Source organism: Peromyscus maniculatus, chromosome 1, assembly GCF_049852395.1.
Source record: "Peromyscus maniculatus bairdii isolate BWxNUB_F1_BW_parent chromosome 1, HU_Pman_BW_mat_3.1, whole genome shotgun sequence".
Taxonomy (NCBI): Eukaryota; Metazoa; Chordata; class Mammalia; order Rodentia; family Cricetidae; genus Peromyscus; species Peromyscus maniculatus.
Genome location: NC_134852.1, coordinates 27,129,360 through 27,151,348, shown reverse-complemented (window position 1 = coordinate 27,151,348; position 21,989 = coordinate 27,129,360). Strand labels below are relative to the sequence as shown.

Below are 21,989 nucleotides of genomic sequence, written 5' to 3'. Positions count from 1 at the left end.
CACAAAAGCCTGAAGCTTAACCAGCTAAAAGCTTCTAGTTTCTGGTCCTCACGCCTTATATACCTTTCTGCTTTCTGCCATCACTCCTTGGGATTAAAGGCTGACTTTCTGGGATTAAAGGCGTGAGTCACCATGCTTGGCTGTATCCTTGAACACATGGATTTCTGCCTCTAGAATGCTAGGATTAAAGACGTGGGCTACCACTGCCTATCCTCTATGTTTAATGTTGTGGCTGTTCTCTTCTCTGACCCCAGATAAGTTTATTAGTGGGCACAATATTTTCGGGAATACAATACCACCACAGTTCTCCCAAGAGATGGATTTGGTGGAACAGGACAGCAACTCTTGCCTTTACTCTCACAAGCCAACATATGGTTGACAGGTTATAGGTGGCCTTGTATTTGTTGTTGTTGTTGTTACCTGTGTGCTAGTAGATGCCAAATCATCACCAAATGTTGCCGTGTAATGTAAAGTCACAGCCTGTTTCAAAACTCATGGGAGGGGAGCACAGTCTCTCTGTCTCCTTTCCTTCCTGGCTAAGGCTAAGATCTAGGTACCTGGGGTTTTTAGTTCGTGAACTCTGATGCAATAGCTGTGCTTTTCTTGCGTCCATGTTGGGCTCACCCAGTTGTGTGAACCTTCTCTACAGAAACATGTCCAAAGGTACTGCTGATGGGATCCCCAGCAGAGCCAACCTTGATTCTTATTTCTTTATACTCATTGTGGACAACTGTCCCTAACCATGACTGCTGTTTCAGGAGTGTGGGTTCACAGATTCACATCTGACCAACACAGTTTCAAGACATTTCAGACAGGACAAAAAAAATGAATGGAATGGGGTAATAGCATCTAACTGTCATGATTGTTCAAAAGCCATTTAAAGCAGAGTGAGTGATCAAAGAGACAACATGATTTTCAAAAACTATGTTAAACATAAACATTTTAAAGGAAAATATATAAGAAACAATGAAAATACTAAAATGATGACAAATTTCACTGTTAAAAATAATTAAAGGTGAAACTCTTCAAAGTAAACATTAATGTGGTTTCCTTAACTAATAGAAAATCACCAATCAAATCAGATTTTGAATGATGAACTGTTGTTTTTAAATGGGAAGCTGAGCCCTGATGCACACTCTTCTTTTGTTTCAGTTGGAACAGTCCCTTTTTCTAGCTCCCACTCACTATGTGCCTCTGAGTTGAACCCAATCTTCCTCCTATCACTTTAGTATTCCTTACTTAAAGAATTGTCACTCTCAAGAACAGGACTAAGATTGTAAACAAGAAGAAACATTACCTATATGACTGAAGCTCCAAAGGTTCATTTGCTCCATTCAGTATTAAGAATTGTGCCATTTCCTCTTGTTGTTCAAATAATGCTATTTTCAATGGTGTCAAGCCATACTGTAAAAAAAAATTACACTTTATAAATCAACATGCTTCTCAACTGAAAATTTATCACAGATTCTGCAAACAATCAGTCACAAAGGACAGATTTTCCTTCATCCCTTGCTGCACATTGACACACACACACACCGCTGGCCTCTTCCTGTTGACACACCATTGCCCTGTCCAACACTGCCTGTGAGTACCCCTCTTTCCAGAACTCTCCACAAACACTCACTGGTTCCAAGATTCTTAGCTCCATGGAGATGTGACTCCATTGCCCCAACCCCATCATGTGGCATCTAGGTTTGGTGTGCCTTTGTTCAATGAGTGATACAAGTGGCCTCTCTGGAGCACTTGGTTAATCTGTTTTTCCAAATTATTTCTTCCCTAAACTGAGAATTACTATCTGTTTATTCTACAGACATTTTCTTTAAAATTAATTTATTTTTAGTGTGTGTGTGTGTGTGTGTGTGTGTGTGTGTGTGTGTGTAGTATGTGTGGGCCCAAATCCTTTATCTGTTTAAAGGATTTTAAAATTAAGCCCTATTCTAAAACAAAATAGGCTGTGCTGTGCTCCTTTAAACTACGTATAAAAATATAAAAAACATATTTGGAGAAATGTTTTACTCTGAACAGATTCATTGACACTGCTTGAGCTTTGGCATGTGATCGGTGAATCTGAGTGTCATTGCTCGAAGCATACTGGGGATGTCGTTGAATGATGTTTACCTCGGTTTTTGCTTCTATGTCTGACTTGAAATCCAAAAGTGTTCTTACAGTTGACTTGTTGCCCCTTGAAACAGCGTGGTGCAGGGCTGTGTTCCCATTGGAATCACGCAGGTGGGGATCTGCACCCTCAAAGAGTAATATGGACATACACTCCACGTTGTCCCTCTGTGTGGCCTGTGGGTATTGTATAAAGAAAGAGATATTCAGTTCAAGAAAGTCAAGATAGATATTTCTAAAATTTCATTGAATATTAACCCTTAGATCAGACAAATTGCTTAGGTTATGAATATTATCCCTCTGTTTTTGAGACAGGTCTTCTTAAGAACGCCAGGCTTGCCTAAACTCATAATCTCCCCACCAAAGTTTTTCAAGTGGTAGAATTTCAGGGCTATGCCACAACACCTAGATATTGAAGTATCTCATTAGTACTAGTTGGTTATTGTTGTAGTGAGGGTGGTTGCTTGTTCATTTGTTTTGCTAACTTGACACAGTCTGAAGACTCCTGGAAAGACGGATCCTTGTTTGAGGAATTACCTCTATCAGATTGGACTGTGGGAAAGTCTGTGGAACATTTTCTTGATTGAGGCTCATGTGGGAGGGTACATCTTCCTATAGGTGGTGGCACAACTGGGCAGGTAGTCCAGAGTAGTATAAGAAAGCTGAGCAAGCCTTGGAAAAAGCCATGGAAAAGCAGCATTCCCCCCATGATCTCTGTTTCTGTTCCTGCCTCTGGTTCCTGATTTGAGCTCCTGCCCTGCTTTCCCTTCATGATGGACTGGACTTTGATGTGGAATTGTAGGCCAAATAAACATTTCCTCTTCCAAGTTGGTTTTGGTCAGTGTTTTATCACAGCAACAAAAAAACAAACAAGAACAAGATCTAATCCAATTTATACCCAAACTGCTGTCCTATAGCTACCTTAATCAAAGGTGTGCAGCCTTCATCATCCCGGACATCTATTAAGGCCTTTTTGCTTAACAGCAGTTTTACCACGTCTGGGTGGTTGTGGGCACACGCGTAATGGAGTGACGTCCTACAAATTGAGAGGACATTTTAGGAAATTACAGATTATCATAGAAGGCACATTCAACTCTAAATACTAGATAGCAAACTTCATTTCCTTCTAATGTAAGAGAAGTAACTGGGATTTTATTATGTACTTATTTTTCTACTCAAGTGTTCATTTGATATGCTAGGGATACAGTGCATGGCCGTCCCATTTCAGGTAAGTGCTCTAGCACAAGTTTCATCCTTCCTCAGAGTAGCCCGTCTGCATAACAGAACACCCAATAGATTTAACTCAGCTTGGATTTAAATCCTACTCTAATTGCTGTTATAAACTAGGTATATATTATTATTATCCAGTAGGTAGGATTGCAGGCCAGTGCTGCTGTGCCTATCTTGCTCTTTATTTTACATTTTAGCATCACTGACATCTCTACCACTTACAATTCATGATACTTTATGACTATAATTGGCAATATTATGTTATATATTAGGCTTTCTATGTGCTCCATAACTCAATTTCCCCCATTCACAGGATAGAGGTTCAACACTGTAGCTATCTTACATCGTGCTACTGTGATGCTTCAATTCATGTCTTCAAGAGGATGGACAAGTGCTTCTAGCACCTGACAGTCAGTGTTTGGCTGTGGTGATATTTTATTTGTACTGAAATGTTATTTTAATTTTATGTTAATAAATAAAGTTGCCCTGGGGTCAGAGCTATTAGAGCCATAGTGAGAGCGTGGTGGTTAGAAGAGCTAGGTAGATTTCTGTGTGTTCAGGGATACAGCCAGTATTGGAGACATACGCCTTTAAGACCTGGAGGGCGGTACTTACAGGCAGTGATGAGGCAGTCATGTGGTTGGGTTTACAACCAATGAGAAGGCAGAACAGAAAGATTATTTAAACAGGGACACAGGAAGTACCTCCCTCTCTCGGGGAAGCTAGGAGCACTGCAGGAGGTAAGATTTTATCTCTGAGCTCTGACCTCTCGGCTTTTCTCTTTTACCTTGGCTCTGTGTCTCTTATTTTAATAATACGATTGGTTACATCTACATCTGGCGCCCAACGTGACAAGAATCCATTAAAAACTGCTTGGGGCCGGCTCCCTAGCCGGAGCAGCCGGCTCCCTAGCCCCAGCCCAGGTCTGCTTGGGCTCAGGCCGGACTGTGAGCTGCTTGCTTAAAGCCAGTGCTACAAACAGCTCAGGCCTGCCCTGCTAAACAGGGCCCCTGGCTGTAAAGCCAAGCCTTGACTCGGCTCAGAGGGAACAAGTGGCTGGCTTTAAGCTTTAGCCGGCTACCCCTTCGCTTTCACTTTCACTTTCACTTTCACTTTCGCTTTTGCTTTCTCTCTTGCTTTCTCTCTGTCTCTCTGTTTCTCTCTCTCTCTCTCTCTCTCTCTCTCTCTCTCTCTCTCTCTCTCTCTGGATTTACACCTAGGACTCTAGGTGGCTGTTTTGAAATTCGCTCGGATTTCTACTGTTCTACACAGATTTGGTAAGTCATAAAGGAAACTATTTAAAAGACAAATTTTTTCCACATTTAAAAAAATGGGTTTCCTGTGTACATTGGAAGAAAATTGGGTTTTGTTTGAAATTTTAGGCAGTCTGACAATGGAACAACTATATGAAAAGATTAGTATTATGGGAATTATGCAGTTAATCACCATGCTTATTCTCATTTTACTATTTAAAAAGATAGTCGATTTAAGTGCCAGGATAACAGCTTTAGAAAAACCTGTTAATTTTAACAGTGAAGTTGGTTCAAGTTTGGATCATAAGGTTACAGAAAGAAAGCCTGTTTTCACACAATCATCCTTAATTTATCCTGTAACCGTACAGCAGATGCCTGATCAAATGGCTACACAAAATATCTGGGCTCCAATTGAACTGATGGATTTTAAAAGGTTTAAGGAGGCAATAGTATCTTATGGCATGCATTCCCCATATGTAAAGCAAATGTTAAACTCTTGGTCAACATATAATAGGATTATACCACAGGACTGGCGGGACCTTGCACAAGCTGTTCTGGAACCCAGCCAGAGAATTCAATTTCTGACTTGGTTTAAGGAGGAAGCTAGAAACGTAGAAACACAATGGAGGGATAAAGGAATACAAGTTTGTCAGGATCAGCTTATTGGAGAAGGCCAATATGCTTCAATACAAACACAATGTTTATATGATGTTCAAACCGTAATTTTATGTCGAATGGCAGCCTTGAATGCATGGGACAGAGTTGATGAACCAGGAAAAAAACATGAGTCATTCACAAAGGTTATGCAAGGCCCTAAAGAATCTTTCACAGATTTTTTAGAAAGACTGGCTTCAGCAGTAAACAGAATGGTCTCAGGATCAGAAGCTAGTAAGGCAATAATTGAAGCTTTGGCATTTGAGAATGCGAATGCAGCATGCAAAAGAATAATCAGGCCGTTAAGGGCAAGATCTGCACCTTTGGAAGATTGGATTAGAGAAACAATTAATGTTGAGGTTGATGAGCATGATACGTGGGTAGGAGAAGTAATTTCAAAAGGTTTGAGGAGTGTTAGATGTTTTGGGTGTGGAAAGCAAGGACATTTTAAAAGGGACTGTAAACAGGTCAATCCTAGAAGCAATGTTTCTTCAAGGAACAATGGCAACAGAATGCCCCTTCCTTCTGGAGTATGCAGAAGGTGTGGTAAGGGAAAACACTGGACCAATGAATGTAGATCAACAAAGGACAGACAGGGTAATCCTTTGCCTCAGTTTTCGGGAAACTCCCGGAGGGGCCTCATGCAGGCCCCCATAGCAAAACCAGTTCAAACCTTTCCTGCAGCTGTAGAGGAAATCCCTGCTCTGAGCGATTAAATAACCAAATGACTATTGGAATAAATCAGGCTGGTCAGGATGATGAAAAAGAGAGAATAGAAAATTCAGGAGAAAACATAAAGAAAATTTTTTGGCAAACTTCTATTAATGAACAGAGACCAAAATTAACGATAAAAATAAATGGTGTTTTGTTGTCTGGTCTGGTAGACACAGGTGCGGACATTACCATAATTGCACCAGAATTTTGGCATCCAGCTTGGCCTCTTCAGGAGGTAAACGTTCAACTGTTAGGAATTGGGACATTATCTGGAGTGAAACAGAGTGCAAGATGGCTGGAATGTATAGGTCCAGAAGGACAGAGAGGAAAATTAAAACCATATGTCGCTAACATAGCTATGAACCTGTGGGGTCGAGACTTGTTGCAACAATGGAATACTCAGATTAAAATCCCTCCAATCTCAGAAACAAATCATAAACTAGCACATGTTTCTGAGAGAAATATTAGAAGGCATTATTTTGAGTGGTCACCAGCCATCCATATTATACAAGAACAGGGCACAACAACTGATAATCTTCCAAAAATACCAACAGCTCTACCTTTAAAATGGTTAACAGACAAGCCTGTATGGGTTCAGCAATGGCCTTTAACAACAGAGAAACTCCAGGCTTTAGAAGAGCTGGTAGAAGAACAGTTAAATGCTCAGCATATTGAACAGTCAACCAGCCCTTGGAATTCTCCTGTATTTGTTATTAAAAAGAAATCTGGTAAATGGAGAATGGTAACAGACCTTAGAGCAATTAACAAAGTAATTCAGCCGATGGGCTCTCTACAATCTGGAATTCCTTTGCCTACTCTGTTACCAAAAGGATGGCCTCTCATAGTTATTGATTTAAAAGACTGTTTCTTTTCAATACCCTTACAAGAAAAGGACAAAGAAAGATTTGCTTTCACAGTGCCTACTTATAATAATTCTCAACCTGTTAAAAGATTTCAATGGAGGGTCCTCCCACAGGGAATGTTAAATAGCCCAACTCTGTGCCAATATTTTGTACAACAGCCATTGGAAGTGATACGTAAAAAATTTCCTAAATCTATAATTTATCATTATATGGATGATATTTTACTAGCTGACTCAAATGCAGATACTTTAGAAAGAATGTTTGAAGAAGTAAAGAAAATTTTGCCTTGCTGGGGATTACAAATTGCTCCTGAAAAAATACAAATAGGAGATTCTATTAATTATTTAGGATATAAAATAGAGCTACAAAAAATTAGACCCCAAAAGGTGCAAATTAGGAGAGATAGACTACAGACTCTTAATGACTTTCAAAGATTATTTGGAGATATTTCTCATCTACGAACTATTGTTGGGGTAAAAAATGATGAACTGACTAATTTGTTCAAAACCTTAGAAGGTGACAAGGACTTAAATAGTCCAAGAGAATTATCACCTGAAGCTAAAAAAGAATTGGCCTTGGTAGAAAAGAAAGTACATGAAGGGCACGTGGATCGTATTGATCCAAAGCTGGATTGCATTTTGGTTATTTTACCCTCTAGGCATTCCCCTACTGGAATATTAATGCAGAGGGAAGATATTATATTGGAATGGATATTTTTACCAAATAAACCAAATAAAAAATTAAAAACTTATGGGGAAAAAATCTCTGACTTGATTTGGAAAGGAAAATTGAGACTTCGTCAATTAGCAGGAATAGACCCAGCAGAAATTGTCGTACCTTTAACTAAGGAGGACATTGAAAAATTATGGACAGAAAGTGAACCTTGGCAAAGAGCTTGCAGTAATTTTTTGGGAGAAATTAACAGCAAATATCCCAAAAGCAACAGAATTGATTTTATAAAGAGAGCTGATTGGATCTTGCCTCGAATTGTACAGCAAAAACCCATATCTGGAGTTCGTACATTTTATACAGATGCCAACAAACAAGGAAAGGCAGGTTACAAATCAGAAAATTTAAGTAAAGTGGTACAAAGTCCTTATAATTCAGTGCAAAAATCAGAATTGTATGCTATTCTGTTGGTATTAATGGATTTTTCAGAACCTCTCAACATAGTAACTGACTCTCAGTATGCTGAAAGAGTGGTATTACATATTGAGACTGCAGAATTTATCCCTGATGCTTCAGAATTAACTTCACTATTTATTCAATTACAAGATACAATCAGGAAAAGGAGTCATCCTTTATATATAACTCACATCCGATCTCATACTGGTCTGCCAGGCCCTCTAGCACAAGGCAATGATGAGATTGATAAATTATTGATAGGAAATGTGCTGGAGGCCTCAGAATTTCATAAAAAACATCATGTCAATAGTAAAGGTTTAAAAAAGGATTTTCCCATAACCTGGCAACAAGCCAAAGAAATAGTAAAGAAATGTCCTACTTGTTCCTTCTATAATCAAACGCCATTACCAGCAGGATGTAACCCAAAGGGTACTCAGAGAAATGAAATCTGGCAGATGGATGTGTTTCTCTTTGCAGAATTTGGAAATCTGAAATATGTACACCACACTATCGATACTTATTCAGGATTTCAATGGGCAACTGCTCTGAGTTCTGAAAAAGCTGATTCTGTAATCACTCATTTGCTAGAAGTTATGGCCATCATGGGTATACCTGCACAAATTAAAACTGACAATGCTCCATCATATGTCTCTGTTAAAATGAAACAGTTTTTTGCTTATTACAAAATAAAGCATATTACAGGTATACCACATAATCCTACAGGTCAAGCAGTTATAGAAAGATCAAACAGAACTCTAAAGGATATGCTAAATAAACAGAAAGGAGTAACAAAAACCCCCAGAAATAGACTGCATAATGCTCTATTAACTTTGAATTTTCTGAATGCCAATGAGAAAGGAACAACAGCTGCAGAGAGACATTGGGTAATAGAAAAAACTACAGAATTAAATCAGCCTATATACTTTAAGGATGTGCTGACCTCAGAATGGAAGCCAGGGTATGTATTACGTTGGGGACGAGGTTTTGCTTTTGTTTCTACAGGAGAAGATAAGCTGTGGGTACCATCAAAATTGATAAAGGTTCGATTTGAACAAGAAAAACCTCTGAATTAGAGGAGGTGATAGTTCATCAACCAGCATGAACATCCAATTTAAACTAACTTGTACCTGTAACATATGTCTTTTCATTTAATCAGATAATAACTTGCCAAAAAGGAACATCCCCAAAATTAGTCTTGGGGGAAGGTTTTTGTTTTTGTCTTTTAGGAGAATGAAGGTTAAGGAATCTGAAGGACACAAGACAAATGAGACAACTGAAGAAAAGGGACAAATCATCTATCCCAGGAAACAGAGTATATGGGAGTATATGGCATATGGGTATATATTATCTAAAAAAATTTTATGTCTTCTTAAATGTTTGTTTCTGCTTTTCTCTAAAGATTTAACACTATTGGTTTTCTAATAGTCCCAGTTCAATTAAAATTTAAAGCTGACTTTGGAGTTGGAGAATGGCTCTCTCCTTCTTTAAACTCAAGCATGTTGTTAAAATGAAAATACAAACTCCCTGTATCATGACAGAATAAAAGAGCCGTTTTCTGCTATGGGACAGGACAAAAGCCAAATTAATTAAGGGACTATTCTATTACTAATCTCAACTCTTTGATTCTATTCTGATTCTTTAAACTTTTCTTAAAGTATAAATTTTATATCAAAATTTACAAGATTAATATATATATACATTTTAAACTTTGTTAAGATATGAATGGTCATATAGAGTACTAACTAATTCTAGAAAAAAGGCTTCAGTTAGCTGCATATATATGTCTTTGTGTTCGAGTCTCTTATCAGTTTTCTGCAGGAAATCACGGCCAGGCCTAACATCAACTGAAGTCTCCGGAAAGAAGATGGGGCCCCACAACAACAACAACAACAACAACAACAACAACAACAACAATTCCACGTGGACAATAATAATATCACTAAGCTGACAAACATCATCTACAGATCAGCTTTGAACTACAAGGTGCTCAGAACAATTTTGAGATGACTAGCTGAGATGATCCAGTCTCAAAGACTACTTGAATAAGGACTTGAGATAAACCCTGAACTTTGGCTTTATACACAGACTGGATAATAATGAAGGATATAGTTACCTTTCCTAGAATTTGACAATTAACCTAAATTTTTCTTTCAGGATAAAGATAACTTCACCCATACCCAGCAGGAAGCAATTTTAAGAATATGACACCCACATTGCCAAAGAAGTGGTGTGGGGCGGGTGGTTTTTTGGTTCTTTTAATGGGTTTTGGGTCTGGGATAATTTTCAATTGTTTAGGGGGGTTGGTTACAAGTTGTTGTCAAGGGTTAGGAAAAAGGCTAAGCAAAGGAGATTAGATTTAAGGTTCTTGTTTAAAAAAAAAAAAAAAGAAAGAAAAGAAAAAGACAATTACTAGTTTTAAATACTTTACATTATTACCAACTATTAGGATATAAAGAAATGAAAGTTAGTAGTTAGACATTACAATAGAAATTGTAGTCATATTAGATATGTTTTAAAAATTGAGCAGATATATTTTAGACAGGTCATCTTCAAACCCTTCAGAGATCTAATGAATATGGCATTTAAAATATTTTAATAACTTAGAAATTTTTCTTTTTTGAGACATGTCAGCTCCTGGCAGTACCAGTCTACTTCAGAGAAAATATGGGCATTGAAGAAACTGCATATGGAGTTAATTTTCATTGTGGCAAAAGTTAGCCACTGGACAACAAAGTATCCTCAAATCAACAGGACAAAATGGACAGACAGAACACGAAACAAAGGACTACCGATTCCTGCCAAAACAAGTATGGTTATGGCTTTATCAGAAGGCATCTTCTGAGGCCAGGACAATATGGCACCATCCCTGAAGTGGCCTTCACAATCTGGAAAAGGTACAGTGCCCTTTTCTTTGAAGGCAGCTGAACAGGCAGTGGGCCGATGGCTTCTGTTGTGCAATGGAACAGCAACTGAAAGCTCACGCCTCTCAATAGTAGACTGGCATTTAATAGAGGGATGTGGAGAAGGGGATGCTTAGATGAAGCCATATATACACAGCCAAGAAGAATGGACAGCTGAATTCAAAAACCATCAACAATTTCCAGAATTTAAAATCCTGAATCATGACATGACACTAGTGGAATTCAGGTGTTTCTGGTACATGGACTGCTCTCACCCAATGTGAGGTTGAACTGTTGACCTTGTGTACAACCTACTTCACAAATGAGTCTGTCAGATACCATAAGCCTATAGGCTGAAGATGATGCCCCAACACTGTGGAGAAACCTCAGGTGACTGTCCAGGCAGCTGGCTGTTTCTGTCGACTCACAAAATTTTTGGAAGTTGCTTTTGTGCACTTCCTGTTTTTATTTTTGTTAGCTAATATTATTTCCTTCTTGGGTCTCTGAGGGAGTTGAAGATTAGTTAGTTATAGTTGAAGATTAATTAGGATAGAAAGTGAATTAGATACATTTTGGACTTACTAAAATAGGATAGATAAGGGAATTATTTTCTCTGATTTGTCAAATACAAATGGACTAGACATCGTTTAGGTATTTGTTACTTGTATATATTGTATATAGTTATTGTACTTTTGTATATAGTTTTTCTTTTGTTAGTTATAACCTTTTGCCTTTTTTCTTTTTATTAAAATAGAAAAGGGGAAATGTGGTGATATTTTATTTGTACTGAAATGTTATTTTAATTTTATGTTAATAAATAAAGTTGCCCTGGGGTCAGAGCTATTAGAGCCATAGTGAGAGCGTGGTGGTTAGAAGAGCTAGGTAGATTTCTGTGTGTTCAGGGATACAGCCAGTATTGGAGACATACGCCTTTAAGACCTGGAGGGCGGTACTTACAGGCAGTGATGAGGCAGTCATGTGGTTGGGTTTACAACCAATGAGAAGGCAGAACAGAAAGATTATTTAAACAGGGACACAGGAAGTACCTCCCTCTCTCGGGGAAGCTAGGAGCACTGCAGGAGGTAAGATTTTATCTCTGAGCTCTGACCTCTCGGCTTTTCTCTTTTACCTTGGCTCTGTGTCTCTTATTTTAATAATACGATTGGTTACATCTACATTTGGCGGATACAATAATGATTAGTCTTCCTACTGATAACAAACACAATATTTCAATGAAGAGAAATAACAGAATTCTACTTAATGTGCAGACACAAAATTTTTTTATTCAAATATATTTCCAAATTTTAAAACTATATTCCCCAAGATGACCTTGAACTTGGTAATTCTCCCAGTAGGTAGGATTGCAGGTCAGTGCCACTGTGCCGACCTTACTCTTTATTTTACATTTTAGCATCGCTAAAATCTATGCCATGATATTTTATGACTATAATTGGCAATATTTTTAACTTTGATACTATACAACATAAAAGCTTATCATGTAGTTCACTGTGCCTTACATTAAATGAAATATGATACGATCTACAGGCCCATGGGTGGCGCATGCCAGTAGGATTTGCTAAAGGAGGCAGAGGCAGGAGGATCCAAGTAACAGCACCAAATGAAAGGATCAATGGCACTGGTGGTGCAGCTGATTACCAGTGGAAAAGTCACAAGCCAGGGCCACAACTACCAGAGTTACAGAGAGCTTTATTGGAAGGAGGAAGGGGATAGGAAAGAGGATAGCCAGGTCTAGAGGGGGGGGGGGAGAGAGAGAGAGAGAGAGAGAGAGAGAGAGAGAGAGAGAGAGAGAGAGATGGCAGGAGGAGAGTGGAGAACAGAGCGAGAGCAAAGAAGCAGCATGGGGTCTACATCTGGCGTTTTAAGGCATGCACATAGTCACCAATGTCTCGACGACATAAGACACAAGACCCCAAGCTGCACATGTAGAGGAGTGAGGGCAGGATGCTAACAACAATATTTTTAACTTTGCTACTATACAAAATAAAAGGTTATCATGCATTCCACTGTAGCTTACATTAAGTGAAATATGATACAATCTACAGACCCATGGCAATTCTACAGGCCACTTGTATCTATGTAAATTTTAGCACTTAAGACTATGAAAGCCGGGCGGTGGTGGCGCACGCCTTTAATCCCAGCACTCGGGAGGCAGAGCCAGGCAGATCTCTGTGAGTTCGAGGCCAGCCTGGGCTACCAAGTGAGTCCCAGGAAAGGCGCAAAGCTACACAGAGAAACCCTGTCTCGAAAAATAAAAAAAAAAAGACTATGAAAGGCAAACAGGTTTAAAATAGCAGTAACAACAAACAAAAATCTAAATCCTCAGTTATCAGTACTTTGAATTTTTTTTTCATTTCTCAATACCCAAAAGTAATATTTCTATATTGCTGCCAACAGGGACACAGTCTAGTCTTCAGAAAATAGAGTGCCCATGATAATTCAGACACCAAATGGTAGCAAAGCAGGCCATTGTGCTTTGCCTTGCACCCCCAGTGTGTCCATGGACTCACACCAAAATTGGGCAAATGTCTCTATAAGGAGATAACCCATTGCATCATAGCTCCCTTGCTTTGATTTTCAAAAAGCTTTAAACCAAAAGAAACTAGAGATTCAAATGAGCATGGTTCATTGTATTCAATATTTAAATTTATAGAATGTAAGGAAAGCTAACTGGGCAGAGAAACAAAGATTTTAAGAATGAGAGAATCTTGAGATGTAGTAGAATGTGTTTTCTGTATAGTAGATAATAACTAAGTTCCATGTGGGGAATAAATGGATTGACAGAATGGACAAATACAGTTGAAAATTCAATGTTTTTAAAGAATGCGTTTGTTAAGCAAAGAATACTTTGAAAATACACTTTATTTTCATTATTTGTAGAAAGCTCTCATTTAGAAGACTAAATAACCACTCAGAACTACAGAAATTATCAAGAAGCATATGCGCTATGGCTATGGAAATTCTACTGTTGAGTGTCACTGGTTCCCCTTTAGAACACAGTGTGAAATAAGAAATAGGAAAGAAGGGCTGGGGTGGCTGGAAGAGCTCAGTTGGTAAAGCACTTGCCATGCAAGCCTGAGGGCCTGAGTTCAGAACCCCCAGCACCTTGACAATCTAGTAGAGATTTGGGTGAGAGAAACAGCCTCAAAAAATGAGGTGTAGGGACCACAAGGTGGTTCATCAGGTGGTGGGACCTGCCAGCAGACATGATGGCCTGGGTTCAACCCCCAGAACCCACAATATGGCAGAACACACAACTCTCAAATATAGCTTTCTTCTGACCTTCATACACTTACCTGCAGATATGTGGGGTACATGTGCACACACACACACACACACACACACACACACACACACACACACCTACAATTTTTTAATAAGGTGAAAAGCAATTGAGGAAGATAATGTCAACCTGTAGCCTTCACATATATATAAACACACACACACACACACATACACACACACCATGTACACATAGTTCTAGTTAAAAATGTCCTTATAAGATCCCTCAGCAAACATGGGTCCCAATGATGTAAGATTTCTTGGTGATTCTTTCTTTGGCTCAAAGTTGACATTTTATGTGAAAATTTATCTCATGTTACCATTTTCTGTGTTGTATATAACATAGTACTAAAAACATAGACATTAACGGCTGGAGAGATGGCTTGGTGTTTACAAGCTCCAGTTTCACCTGTAGAGGACCTGAGTTAGATTTCTAGCACCCACGGCTGTCGGTAACTCCAGTTCCAGGAGACCCAACACCTTCTGATGCACGTAGTGCTTTGGAAATACATGCAGGCAAAAAGATTATATACATAAATCTAAAACAAATTTAAATATACACATAAAAATAAAATGTATGTAGTTTCATTAGCTAAATCGCTTTAAAGCGCCCAATAAAGTGCTCTAAAAGAGACAATGTAAAAGGATTTGTAAATTAACTGAAATTCTTTCTTTTGCTTCTCTTAAAGAAGGCCTGTGCTGTCCTTCCAAGGTGTGCTGGTCCCAGATGCCTAGAAGCCTAAAGCAGGCACAAACCCCACTGGGCTCAGTCCTGGAAGGTGTGTTTCTCCTTAGTTGGCCCTGACTGTCGCCAACACTTCCTGTCCCTCCTGGCCCTTTCTCTTCCCCGGGCCCCATTACCTGCGCCTTGTGTCCTGTTCATTCACATAGTGTTGGTGGCAGTCGATAAATCGCTCTATTGATGTCACGTCCCCCACGCTGGCCGCCCTTTGGAGTTCCCCGACAGGGTCGTACCCGATGGAGTAGAGGGTAAATTTCGGTTGTCGTTTCCGACACGAGCACCCATGACCCAGGCATGAGGGCCACAGGCGGCTGTACCAGCGAGCCCTCTTTGGGGCTTGAATAGCAGGGGCATCGTAGTCTATGTCCTCCTGCATGTTGAGCCTTAAGGCTCCGCAGGCCCTCCCCGCCCTCCCTGCCCTACCCACCCTCCCCTTTAGCCACCCACTCCCTCCCAAACCCTAAAGTAAAAAATAGAACACTGGTACACTAAAAATTTGAAATTCGGTTAAAGTCTCGCCACTGACACACAGGACCGTCCTGCTAGCGCAGGTCCTTGGTTCAGTGTGAGCAAAACTCTGCTTCACCCTTAGCAACACAGCTGCCCTGGCATTGTGATGTGCTGTGAGCACACAATGGTGCTCAGCAGCTGTGAACCGTGAGCGCGTGCTCCGCCCATGCCCATGTCAGACTCCAGTGGCAAAAGCCTACCATGCCCAGCCCCTGTGCAAAGCACTGTCAAACGGAATTTTGGGGTAGAGCTACCTGCAGGGCCTCCATAGCAAAACACTGGGGAATGGGTTGGGTCCTTACAGTCCTGCAGCCATGAGAAAATACCTCCCTAAGACTGGCCTGATGGAGCTAGAAAAAAATTCATCCTGATGGGGCCAAGCCAGACCCAAAAAGACAAATATTGGTTTTTGGTTTTTTTTTTTCTTTTTCTTTTTCTTTTTTTTTTTTTTTTTTGTCTTTCGAGACAGGGTTTCTCTGTGTAGCTTTCATCATTTCCTAGAACTCACTCTGTAGCACAGGCTGGCCTCAAACTCACAAAGATCTGCTTGCCTCTGACTCCCCAGTGCTGGAATTAAAGGCATGTGCCACCACTGCCCGGCTTGGTTTGTTTGTTTGTTTGTTTGTTTGTTTGTTTGTTTTTGTTTTGTTTTCTTTAAAGGTTCTGCAATGGGAACTACAATCTGAATAACCACAGATGTTTGGTACCTGGTAAAGGACCAGAAGGGAGGAGAGTATCTCTCAAGGAAGGGGAAAGTGTATAGTGTTATGAAGATATAAATGAACACTAGATTAGAAGGATTTAATGAGAGAAGGATGGGATAGAAAGTTAAAGGAGAAATATGGGCAGGGACAGTCAACACTGCAAACCCTTTGAATAACTATATGGAAACTGACTACCCCAGAAGCTTACCATACATATGTGAAAGGGATCTAAATGGGCTCAAAACATAACAGGTTTGACAAGGCTCCAATTAGACATCTTATGCCACCATCTTAAACCTCCTGTGCCAGGAACAGGGTACAGCCTCTTGAGTCCCTAACCAAAGGGACCCACAGAATCCCCAAATAGCACAGGCTATTTCCAAGGCTGTTGGGGGCTCTGCAAAGCTGATGTTAAGGTCTTGTTTCTGAAGGTAACATTTCTATCATTGAACACTGAGAAGTTGAACTGATGTCTAACTAGATTCTTCACCCACTAACCAGAGTTCATGGTACTGGAAGGCAGTTTGTGCACTACTGGAGGAGAAAGGTAATCCTCAATATCTCTCAGCTACAAACCATGTGACCCACAACAGCACCCACATGGAAGCTCACAACCATCTGTAAATGCAGTTCTAGGGGATCCAGCACCCTCTTGTATCTTCACAGGCACCAGACATGCGCACAGTGTACTACATACATGTAGGCAAAACATAATACACATGAACTAAGTGTAATCTTTAGATAATAATGTAAGACACTTATGTAGTAGGTTCTCTCTATTAAAGCATACAATCCAGCAGGGTTTTCTTAGTATGTTCTTAATATTATGCAACCATCACCCTATTTGATTTTAAAATATTTTTGTTATTTGAAAAGAAACCATTTATTTATTAGTAGTTATTCTTGGTTCCTCCAGACCCCATCCCCTATCAGCTACCAATCTAACTTTCTGCTTCAGTTTTCTCATTCTGGGTGTTTAAAAGAAATCAAGCCATCTCATCGAGAACTGTCCTATGCTTCTGTCATTTTGCTTCTTTCACTGAGTTTAATGTGTGTCATGTTTTTTCATGTTGTAGGATGTAGCAGTACTCTACCCCTTTTCATGGCTAGACACTTGACCATTGTATTAACACTGCACACTTTGTTCACCCATTCATCAAGCCGTAGGTATTTGGGGTTTCTACCTTTTCTCTATTATAAATGCTGTGCATACTCTGGTGCTAGTGGCTGCATCATTTTATGGCTACAGTTCCAGCAGTAATGTAGCAGGTTCCTGTACCTCGGTTCCTTTACACTCTCACATGTGCCCCAGCACCTGTACATGCTAGACAAGTGCTCTACCCCTCACCTATATCCTCAGCATGCAACATGTACATTTCAATTTTTCTTTTTTCCCCATTATTTTACAATGATTACATATTGAAGTGACAATTACATTAAATGAAAGTAAAATACTAGCAAAATTAATTTCACTTGCTTAGTTTTACATTTACCGTAATTTATAAAGATATTTAAAATTCAGAATATGCAGCCAGAAGTGGTGGTACATTTCCTGTAATCCTAGCACGCAGCGGGTAGAGGCAGGAGCATCATCTGTTCAAGACCATCTTCACTTAAATTTGAGATTTATCCCAGTCAGGGATACATGCATTTAGAAAGCATTTTGTGTTCATAAATAACAAGGAATTTGCAGGGTGCATGTAAGATGGAAAAAGTGATTTAGGAATCCACTAAGAATGTTATATTGCAAGGGAACTAAAACAATTTTGAAGTGTGTTGAGTGTTAATTACAGATTCTCTTTTTTTTGTTTTTTGTTTTGTTTTGTTTTTTCAAGACAAGGTTTCTCTGTGTAGCTTTGTGCCTTTCCTGGAACTCGCTATGTAGACCAGGCTGGCCTCGAACTTACAGAGATCCGGCTGGCTCTGCCTCCTGAGTGCTGGGATTTTTTTTTTTTTAGTCTTCCTTTTTTTGGTTTGTTTGTTTGTTTGTTTTGTTTTGTTTTTTTATTTTATATATTTTTTTATTTTACAATACTATTCAGTTCTAAATAATAGCCACAGATTCCCTTGTTCTCTCCCTTCCTGCCCCCTTCCCCTTCCCCCCCAGCCCAACCCCAATTCCCACCTGCTCCAGATCAAGGTCTCCCCTGCGGACTGGGATCAACCTGATAGACTCAGTCCAGGCAGGTCCAGTCCCCTCCTCCCAGATTGAGCCAAGCGTCCCTGCATAAGTCCCAGGTTTCAAACAGCTAACTCATGCAACGAGCCCAGGGCCTGGTACCACTGCCTAGATGCCTCCCAAACAGATCAAGCCAATCAACTGTCTCACCTGTTCAGAGGGCCTGATCCAGTTGGGGGCCCCTCAGCCTTTGGTTCATAGTTCATGTGTTTCCATTCATTTGTTTATTTGTCCCTGTGCTTTATCCAACCTTGGTTTCAACAATTCTCACTCATATAAACCCTCCTCTTTCTCACTAATTAGACTCCCAGCGCTCCACCAGGGGCCTAGCCATGGATGTCTGCATCCAGATTCCTCAGTCCTTGGATGGGGTTTATGGCACACCTATTAGGGTGTTTGGCCATCCCATCACCAGAGTAGGTCACTCCCAGCTGTCTCTCGACCATTGCCAGCAGTCTTTTGTGGGGGTATCTTTGTGGATTTCTGTGGGCCTCTTTTGCTCTTTGTTTCTTCCTTTTCTCATGTGGTCTTCATTTACCATGGTCTCCTATTCCTTGTTCTCCCTCTCTTTTCTTGATCCAGCTAGGATCTCCCACTCTCTTTCCCTCGACTCTCGCCCTTCATTGCTCCCACTCATGTCCAGGCTTTTCATTTAGATCTCATCCATTTCTCCATGTCTTTCTTGGGGTCCCATTTGCCAGGTAGCCTCACTGGTGATGTGAGTAGCAGTCCAGTCATTCTTGTTCCACATCTAGCATCTTCCTATGAGTGAGTACATACCATATTTGTCTTTCTGAGTCTGGGTTACCTCACTCAGGATGATTTTCTCTAGATCCATCCATTTGTCTGCAAACCTCATGATGTCATTGTTTTTCTCTGAAGAGTAGTATTCCATTGTGTATATGTGCCACAATTTATTTATCCATTCTTCAGTTGAAGGGCATCTAGGTTGTTTCCAGGTTTTGGCTATTACAAACAATGCTGATATGAACATAGCTAAGCAAGTTCTCTTGTGGTATGATTGAGCATTTCTTGGGTATATGCCCAGGAGTGGTATAGCTGGATCTTGGGGGAGATTGATTCCCAATTTCTAAGAAACTGCCATATTGATTTCCAAAGTGGTTGTACAATCTTGCATTCCCTCCAACAGTGGAGGAGAGTTCCCCTAGTTCCACATCCTCTCCAGCATAAAGTGTCTTCAGTGTTTTTGATCTTAGAGCCATTCTGACTGGTATAAGGTAGTATCTCAGAGTTGTTTTGATTTGCATTTCCCTGATGATTAGGGATGTTGAACAATTCCTTAAATGTCTTTAAGCCATTTGAGTTTCCTCTGTTGAGAATTCTCTCTTTAGTTCTATAGCCCATTTCTTAATTGGACTGTTGGTCGTTTTAATGTCTAATTTCTTGAGTTCCTTATATATTCTGGATATCAGTCCTCTGTCAGATGTGGGGTTGGTGAACATCTTTTCCCATTCTGTAGGCTGTTGCTTTGCCTTGTTGACCGTATCCTTTGCTCTACAAAAGCTTCTCAGTTTCAAGAGGCCCCATTGATTGATTGTTTCTCTCAGTGCCTGTGCTACTGGTGTTATATTTAGGAAGCGATCTCCGATGCCAATGCGTTCAAGACCACTTCTTACTTGCTCTTCTAGCAGGTTCAGAGTAGCTGGATTTATGTTGAGGTCCTTGATCCACTTGGACTTAAGTTTTGTGCACAGTGACAGATATGGATCTATTTGCAGTCTTCTACATGTTGATATCCAGTTATGCCAGCATCATTTGTTGAAGATGCTTTCTTTGTTCCATTGTACACTTTTGGCTTCTTTGTCAAAAATTTTATGTTTATATGTGTGTGGGTTAATGTCAGGGTCTTCAATTCGATTCCATTGGTCCCCATGTCGGTTTTTATGCCAATACCAAGCTGTTTTTATCACTGTAGCTCTATAGTAGAGCTTGAAGTCAGGGATTGTGATGCCTCCAGAGGTTGTTTTATTGTACAGGATTCTTTTGGCTATCCTGGGTTTTTTGTTTTTCCATATGAAGTTGATTATTATTCTTTCCAGGTCTGTGAAGAATTGTGTTGGTATTTTGATGGGGATTGCATTGAATCTGCAGATTGCTTTTGGTAAAATTGCCATTTCTACTATGTTGGTCCTGCCTATCCATGAACATGGGAGATCTTTCCATTTTCTGACAAGTTCTTCAATTTCTTTTTTCAGGGACTTAAAGTTCTTGTCATATAGGTCCTTCACTTGCTTGGTTAGTGTTACTCCAAGGTATTTTATGTCATTTTTGGCTGTTGTAAAGGGTGATGTATCTCTGATTTCCTTCTCAGCTTCTTTGTCCATTGTATATAGGAGGGCTACTGATATTTTTTGAGTTGATTTTGTATCCTGCTATGTTCCTGAAGGTGTTTATAAGCTTTATCAGTTCCTGGGTGGAATCTTTGGGGTCACTCAAGTATACTATTATGTCATCTGCAAATAGGGAAAGCTTGACTTCTTCCTTTCCAATTTGTATCCCCTTAATCTCCTTATGTTGTCTTATTGCTCTGGCTAGAACTTCAAGTACTATATTGAATAAGTATGGGGAGAGTGGACAGCCTTGCCTCGTTCCTGATTTTAGTGGTATTGCTTTGAGTTTCTCTCCATTTAATTTGATGTTGGCTGTTGGCTTGCTGTAAATTGCCTTTATGAAGTTTAGGTATGTTCCCTGTATTCCGGATTGTTCCAAGACTTTTATCATGAAGGGGTGTTGGATTTTGTCAAATGCCTTTTCTGCATCTAGTGAGATGATCAGGTGGTTTTTTTTCTTTGAGTTTGTTTATATGGTGTATTACATTGATGGACTTTCATATGTTGAACCGTCCTTGCATCCCTGGGATGTAGCCTACTTGATCATGGTGGATAATTGTGTTGATGTGTTCTTGGAGTCTATTTGCCAGTATTTTATTGAGTATTTTTGCATCAATGTTCATGAGGGAGATCGGTCTGTAGTTCTCTTTCTTTGTTGTATCCTTGTTTGGTTTAGGAATCAGGGTAATTGTAGCCTCATAGAAGAAGTTTGGTAATGTTACTTCTGTTTCTATTATGTGGAAAAATATAGAGAGAATTGGTATTAACTCTTCTTTGAAGATCTGGTTGAATTCGGCGCTGAAACCATTTGGTCCTGGGCTTTTTTTGGTTGGGAGACTTTTAATGACTGTTTCTATTTCCTTAGGGGTTATTGGACTATTTAAATAGTTCATCTGGTCTTGATTTAACTTAGGTATGTGGTACCTATCTAGAAAATTGTCCATTTCTTTTAGGTTTTGCAGTTTTGTGGAGTAGAGGTTTTTGAAATATGACCTGATAATTCTCTGGATTTCCTCAATGTCTGTTGTTATTGTCCCCCTTTTCATTTCTGATTTTGTTAATTTGGATTCTCTCTCTCTGTCTTTTGGTTAGTTTGGATAAGGGCTTGTCTATCTTGTTGATTTTCTCAAAGAACCAACTCTGTTTCATTAATTTTTTGTATTATTCTCTTAGTTTCTAATTTATTAATTTCACCTCTCACTTTGATAATTTCCTGGCGTCTATTCTTCCTGGGAGACTTTGCATCTTCTTGTTCTAGAGCTTTCAGGTGTGCTGTTAAGTCACTAGTGTGAGATTTCTCCAACTTCTTTATGTGAGCATTTAGTGCTATGAATTTCCCTCTTAGCACT

At 39.6% G+C, this 21,989-nt stretch overlaps 1 protein-coding gene across 2 annotated transcripts in view; it reads right to left on the bottom strand.

Moving 5' to 3' along the window:
- The window catches only part of LOC143272660 (uncharacterized), a 99,184-nt gene that overhangs the window by 40,716 nt on the left and 36,479 nt on the right, over positions 1-21,989 (bottom strand). The window contains exons 1-4 of one of the 2 annotated variants that reach the window (XM_076568448.1): positions 15,016-15,340; positions 3,037-3,151; positions 2,119-2,292; positions 1,298-1,404 (exon numbers count right to left, since the gene is read on the bottom strand). In XM_076568448.1, coding sequence (XP_076424563.1) covers positions 1,298-1,404; positions 2,119-2,292; positions 3,037-3,151; positions 15,016-15,272 — 653 coding nt within the window. In that variant the 5' untranslated portion in view covers positions 15,273-15,340. Of the gene's footprint in view, positions 1-1,297; positions 1,405-2,118; positions 2,293-3,036; positions 3,152-15,015; positions 15,341-21,989 lie in introns of those variants that run through there. The other variant, XM_076568509.1, reaches the window with a different exon arrangement.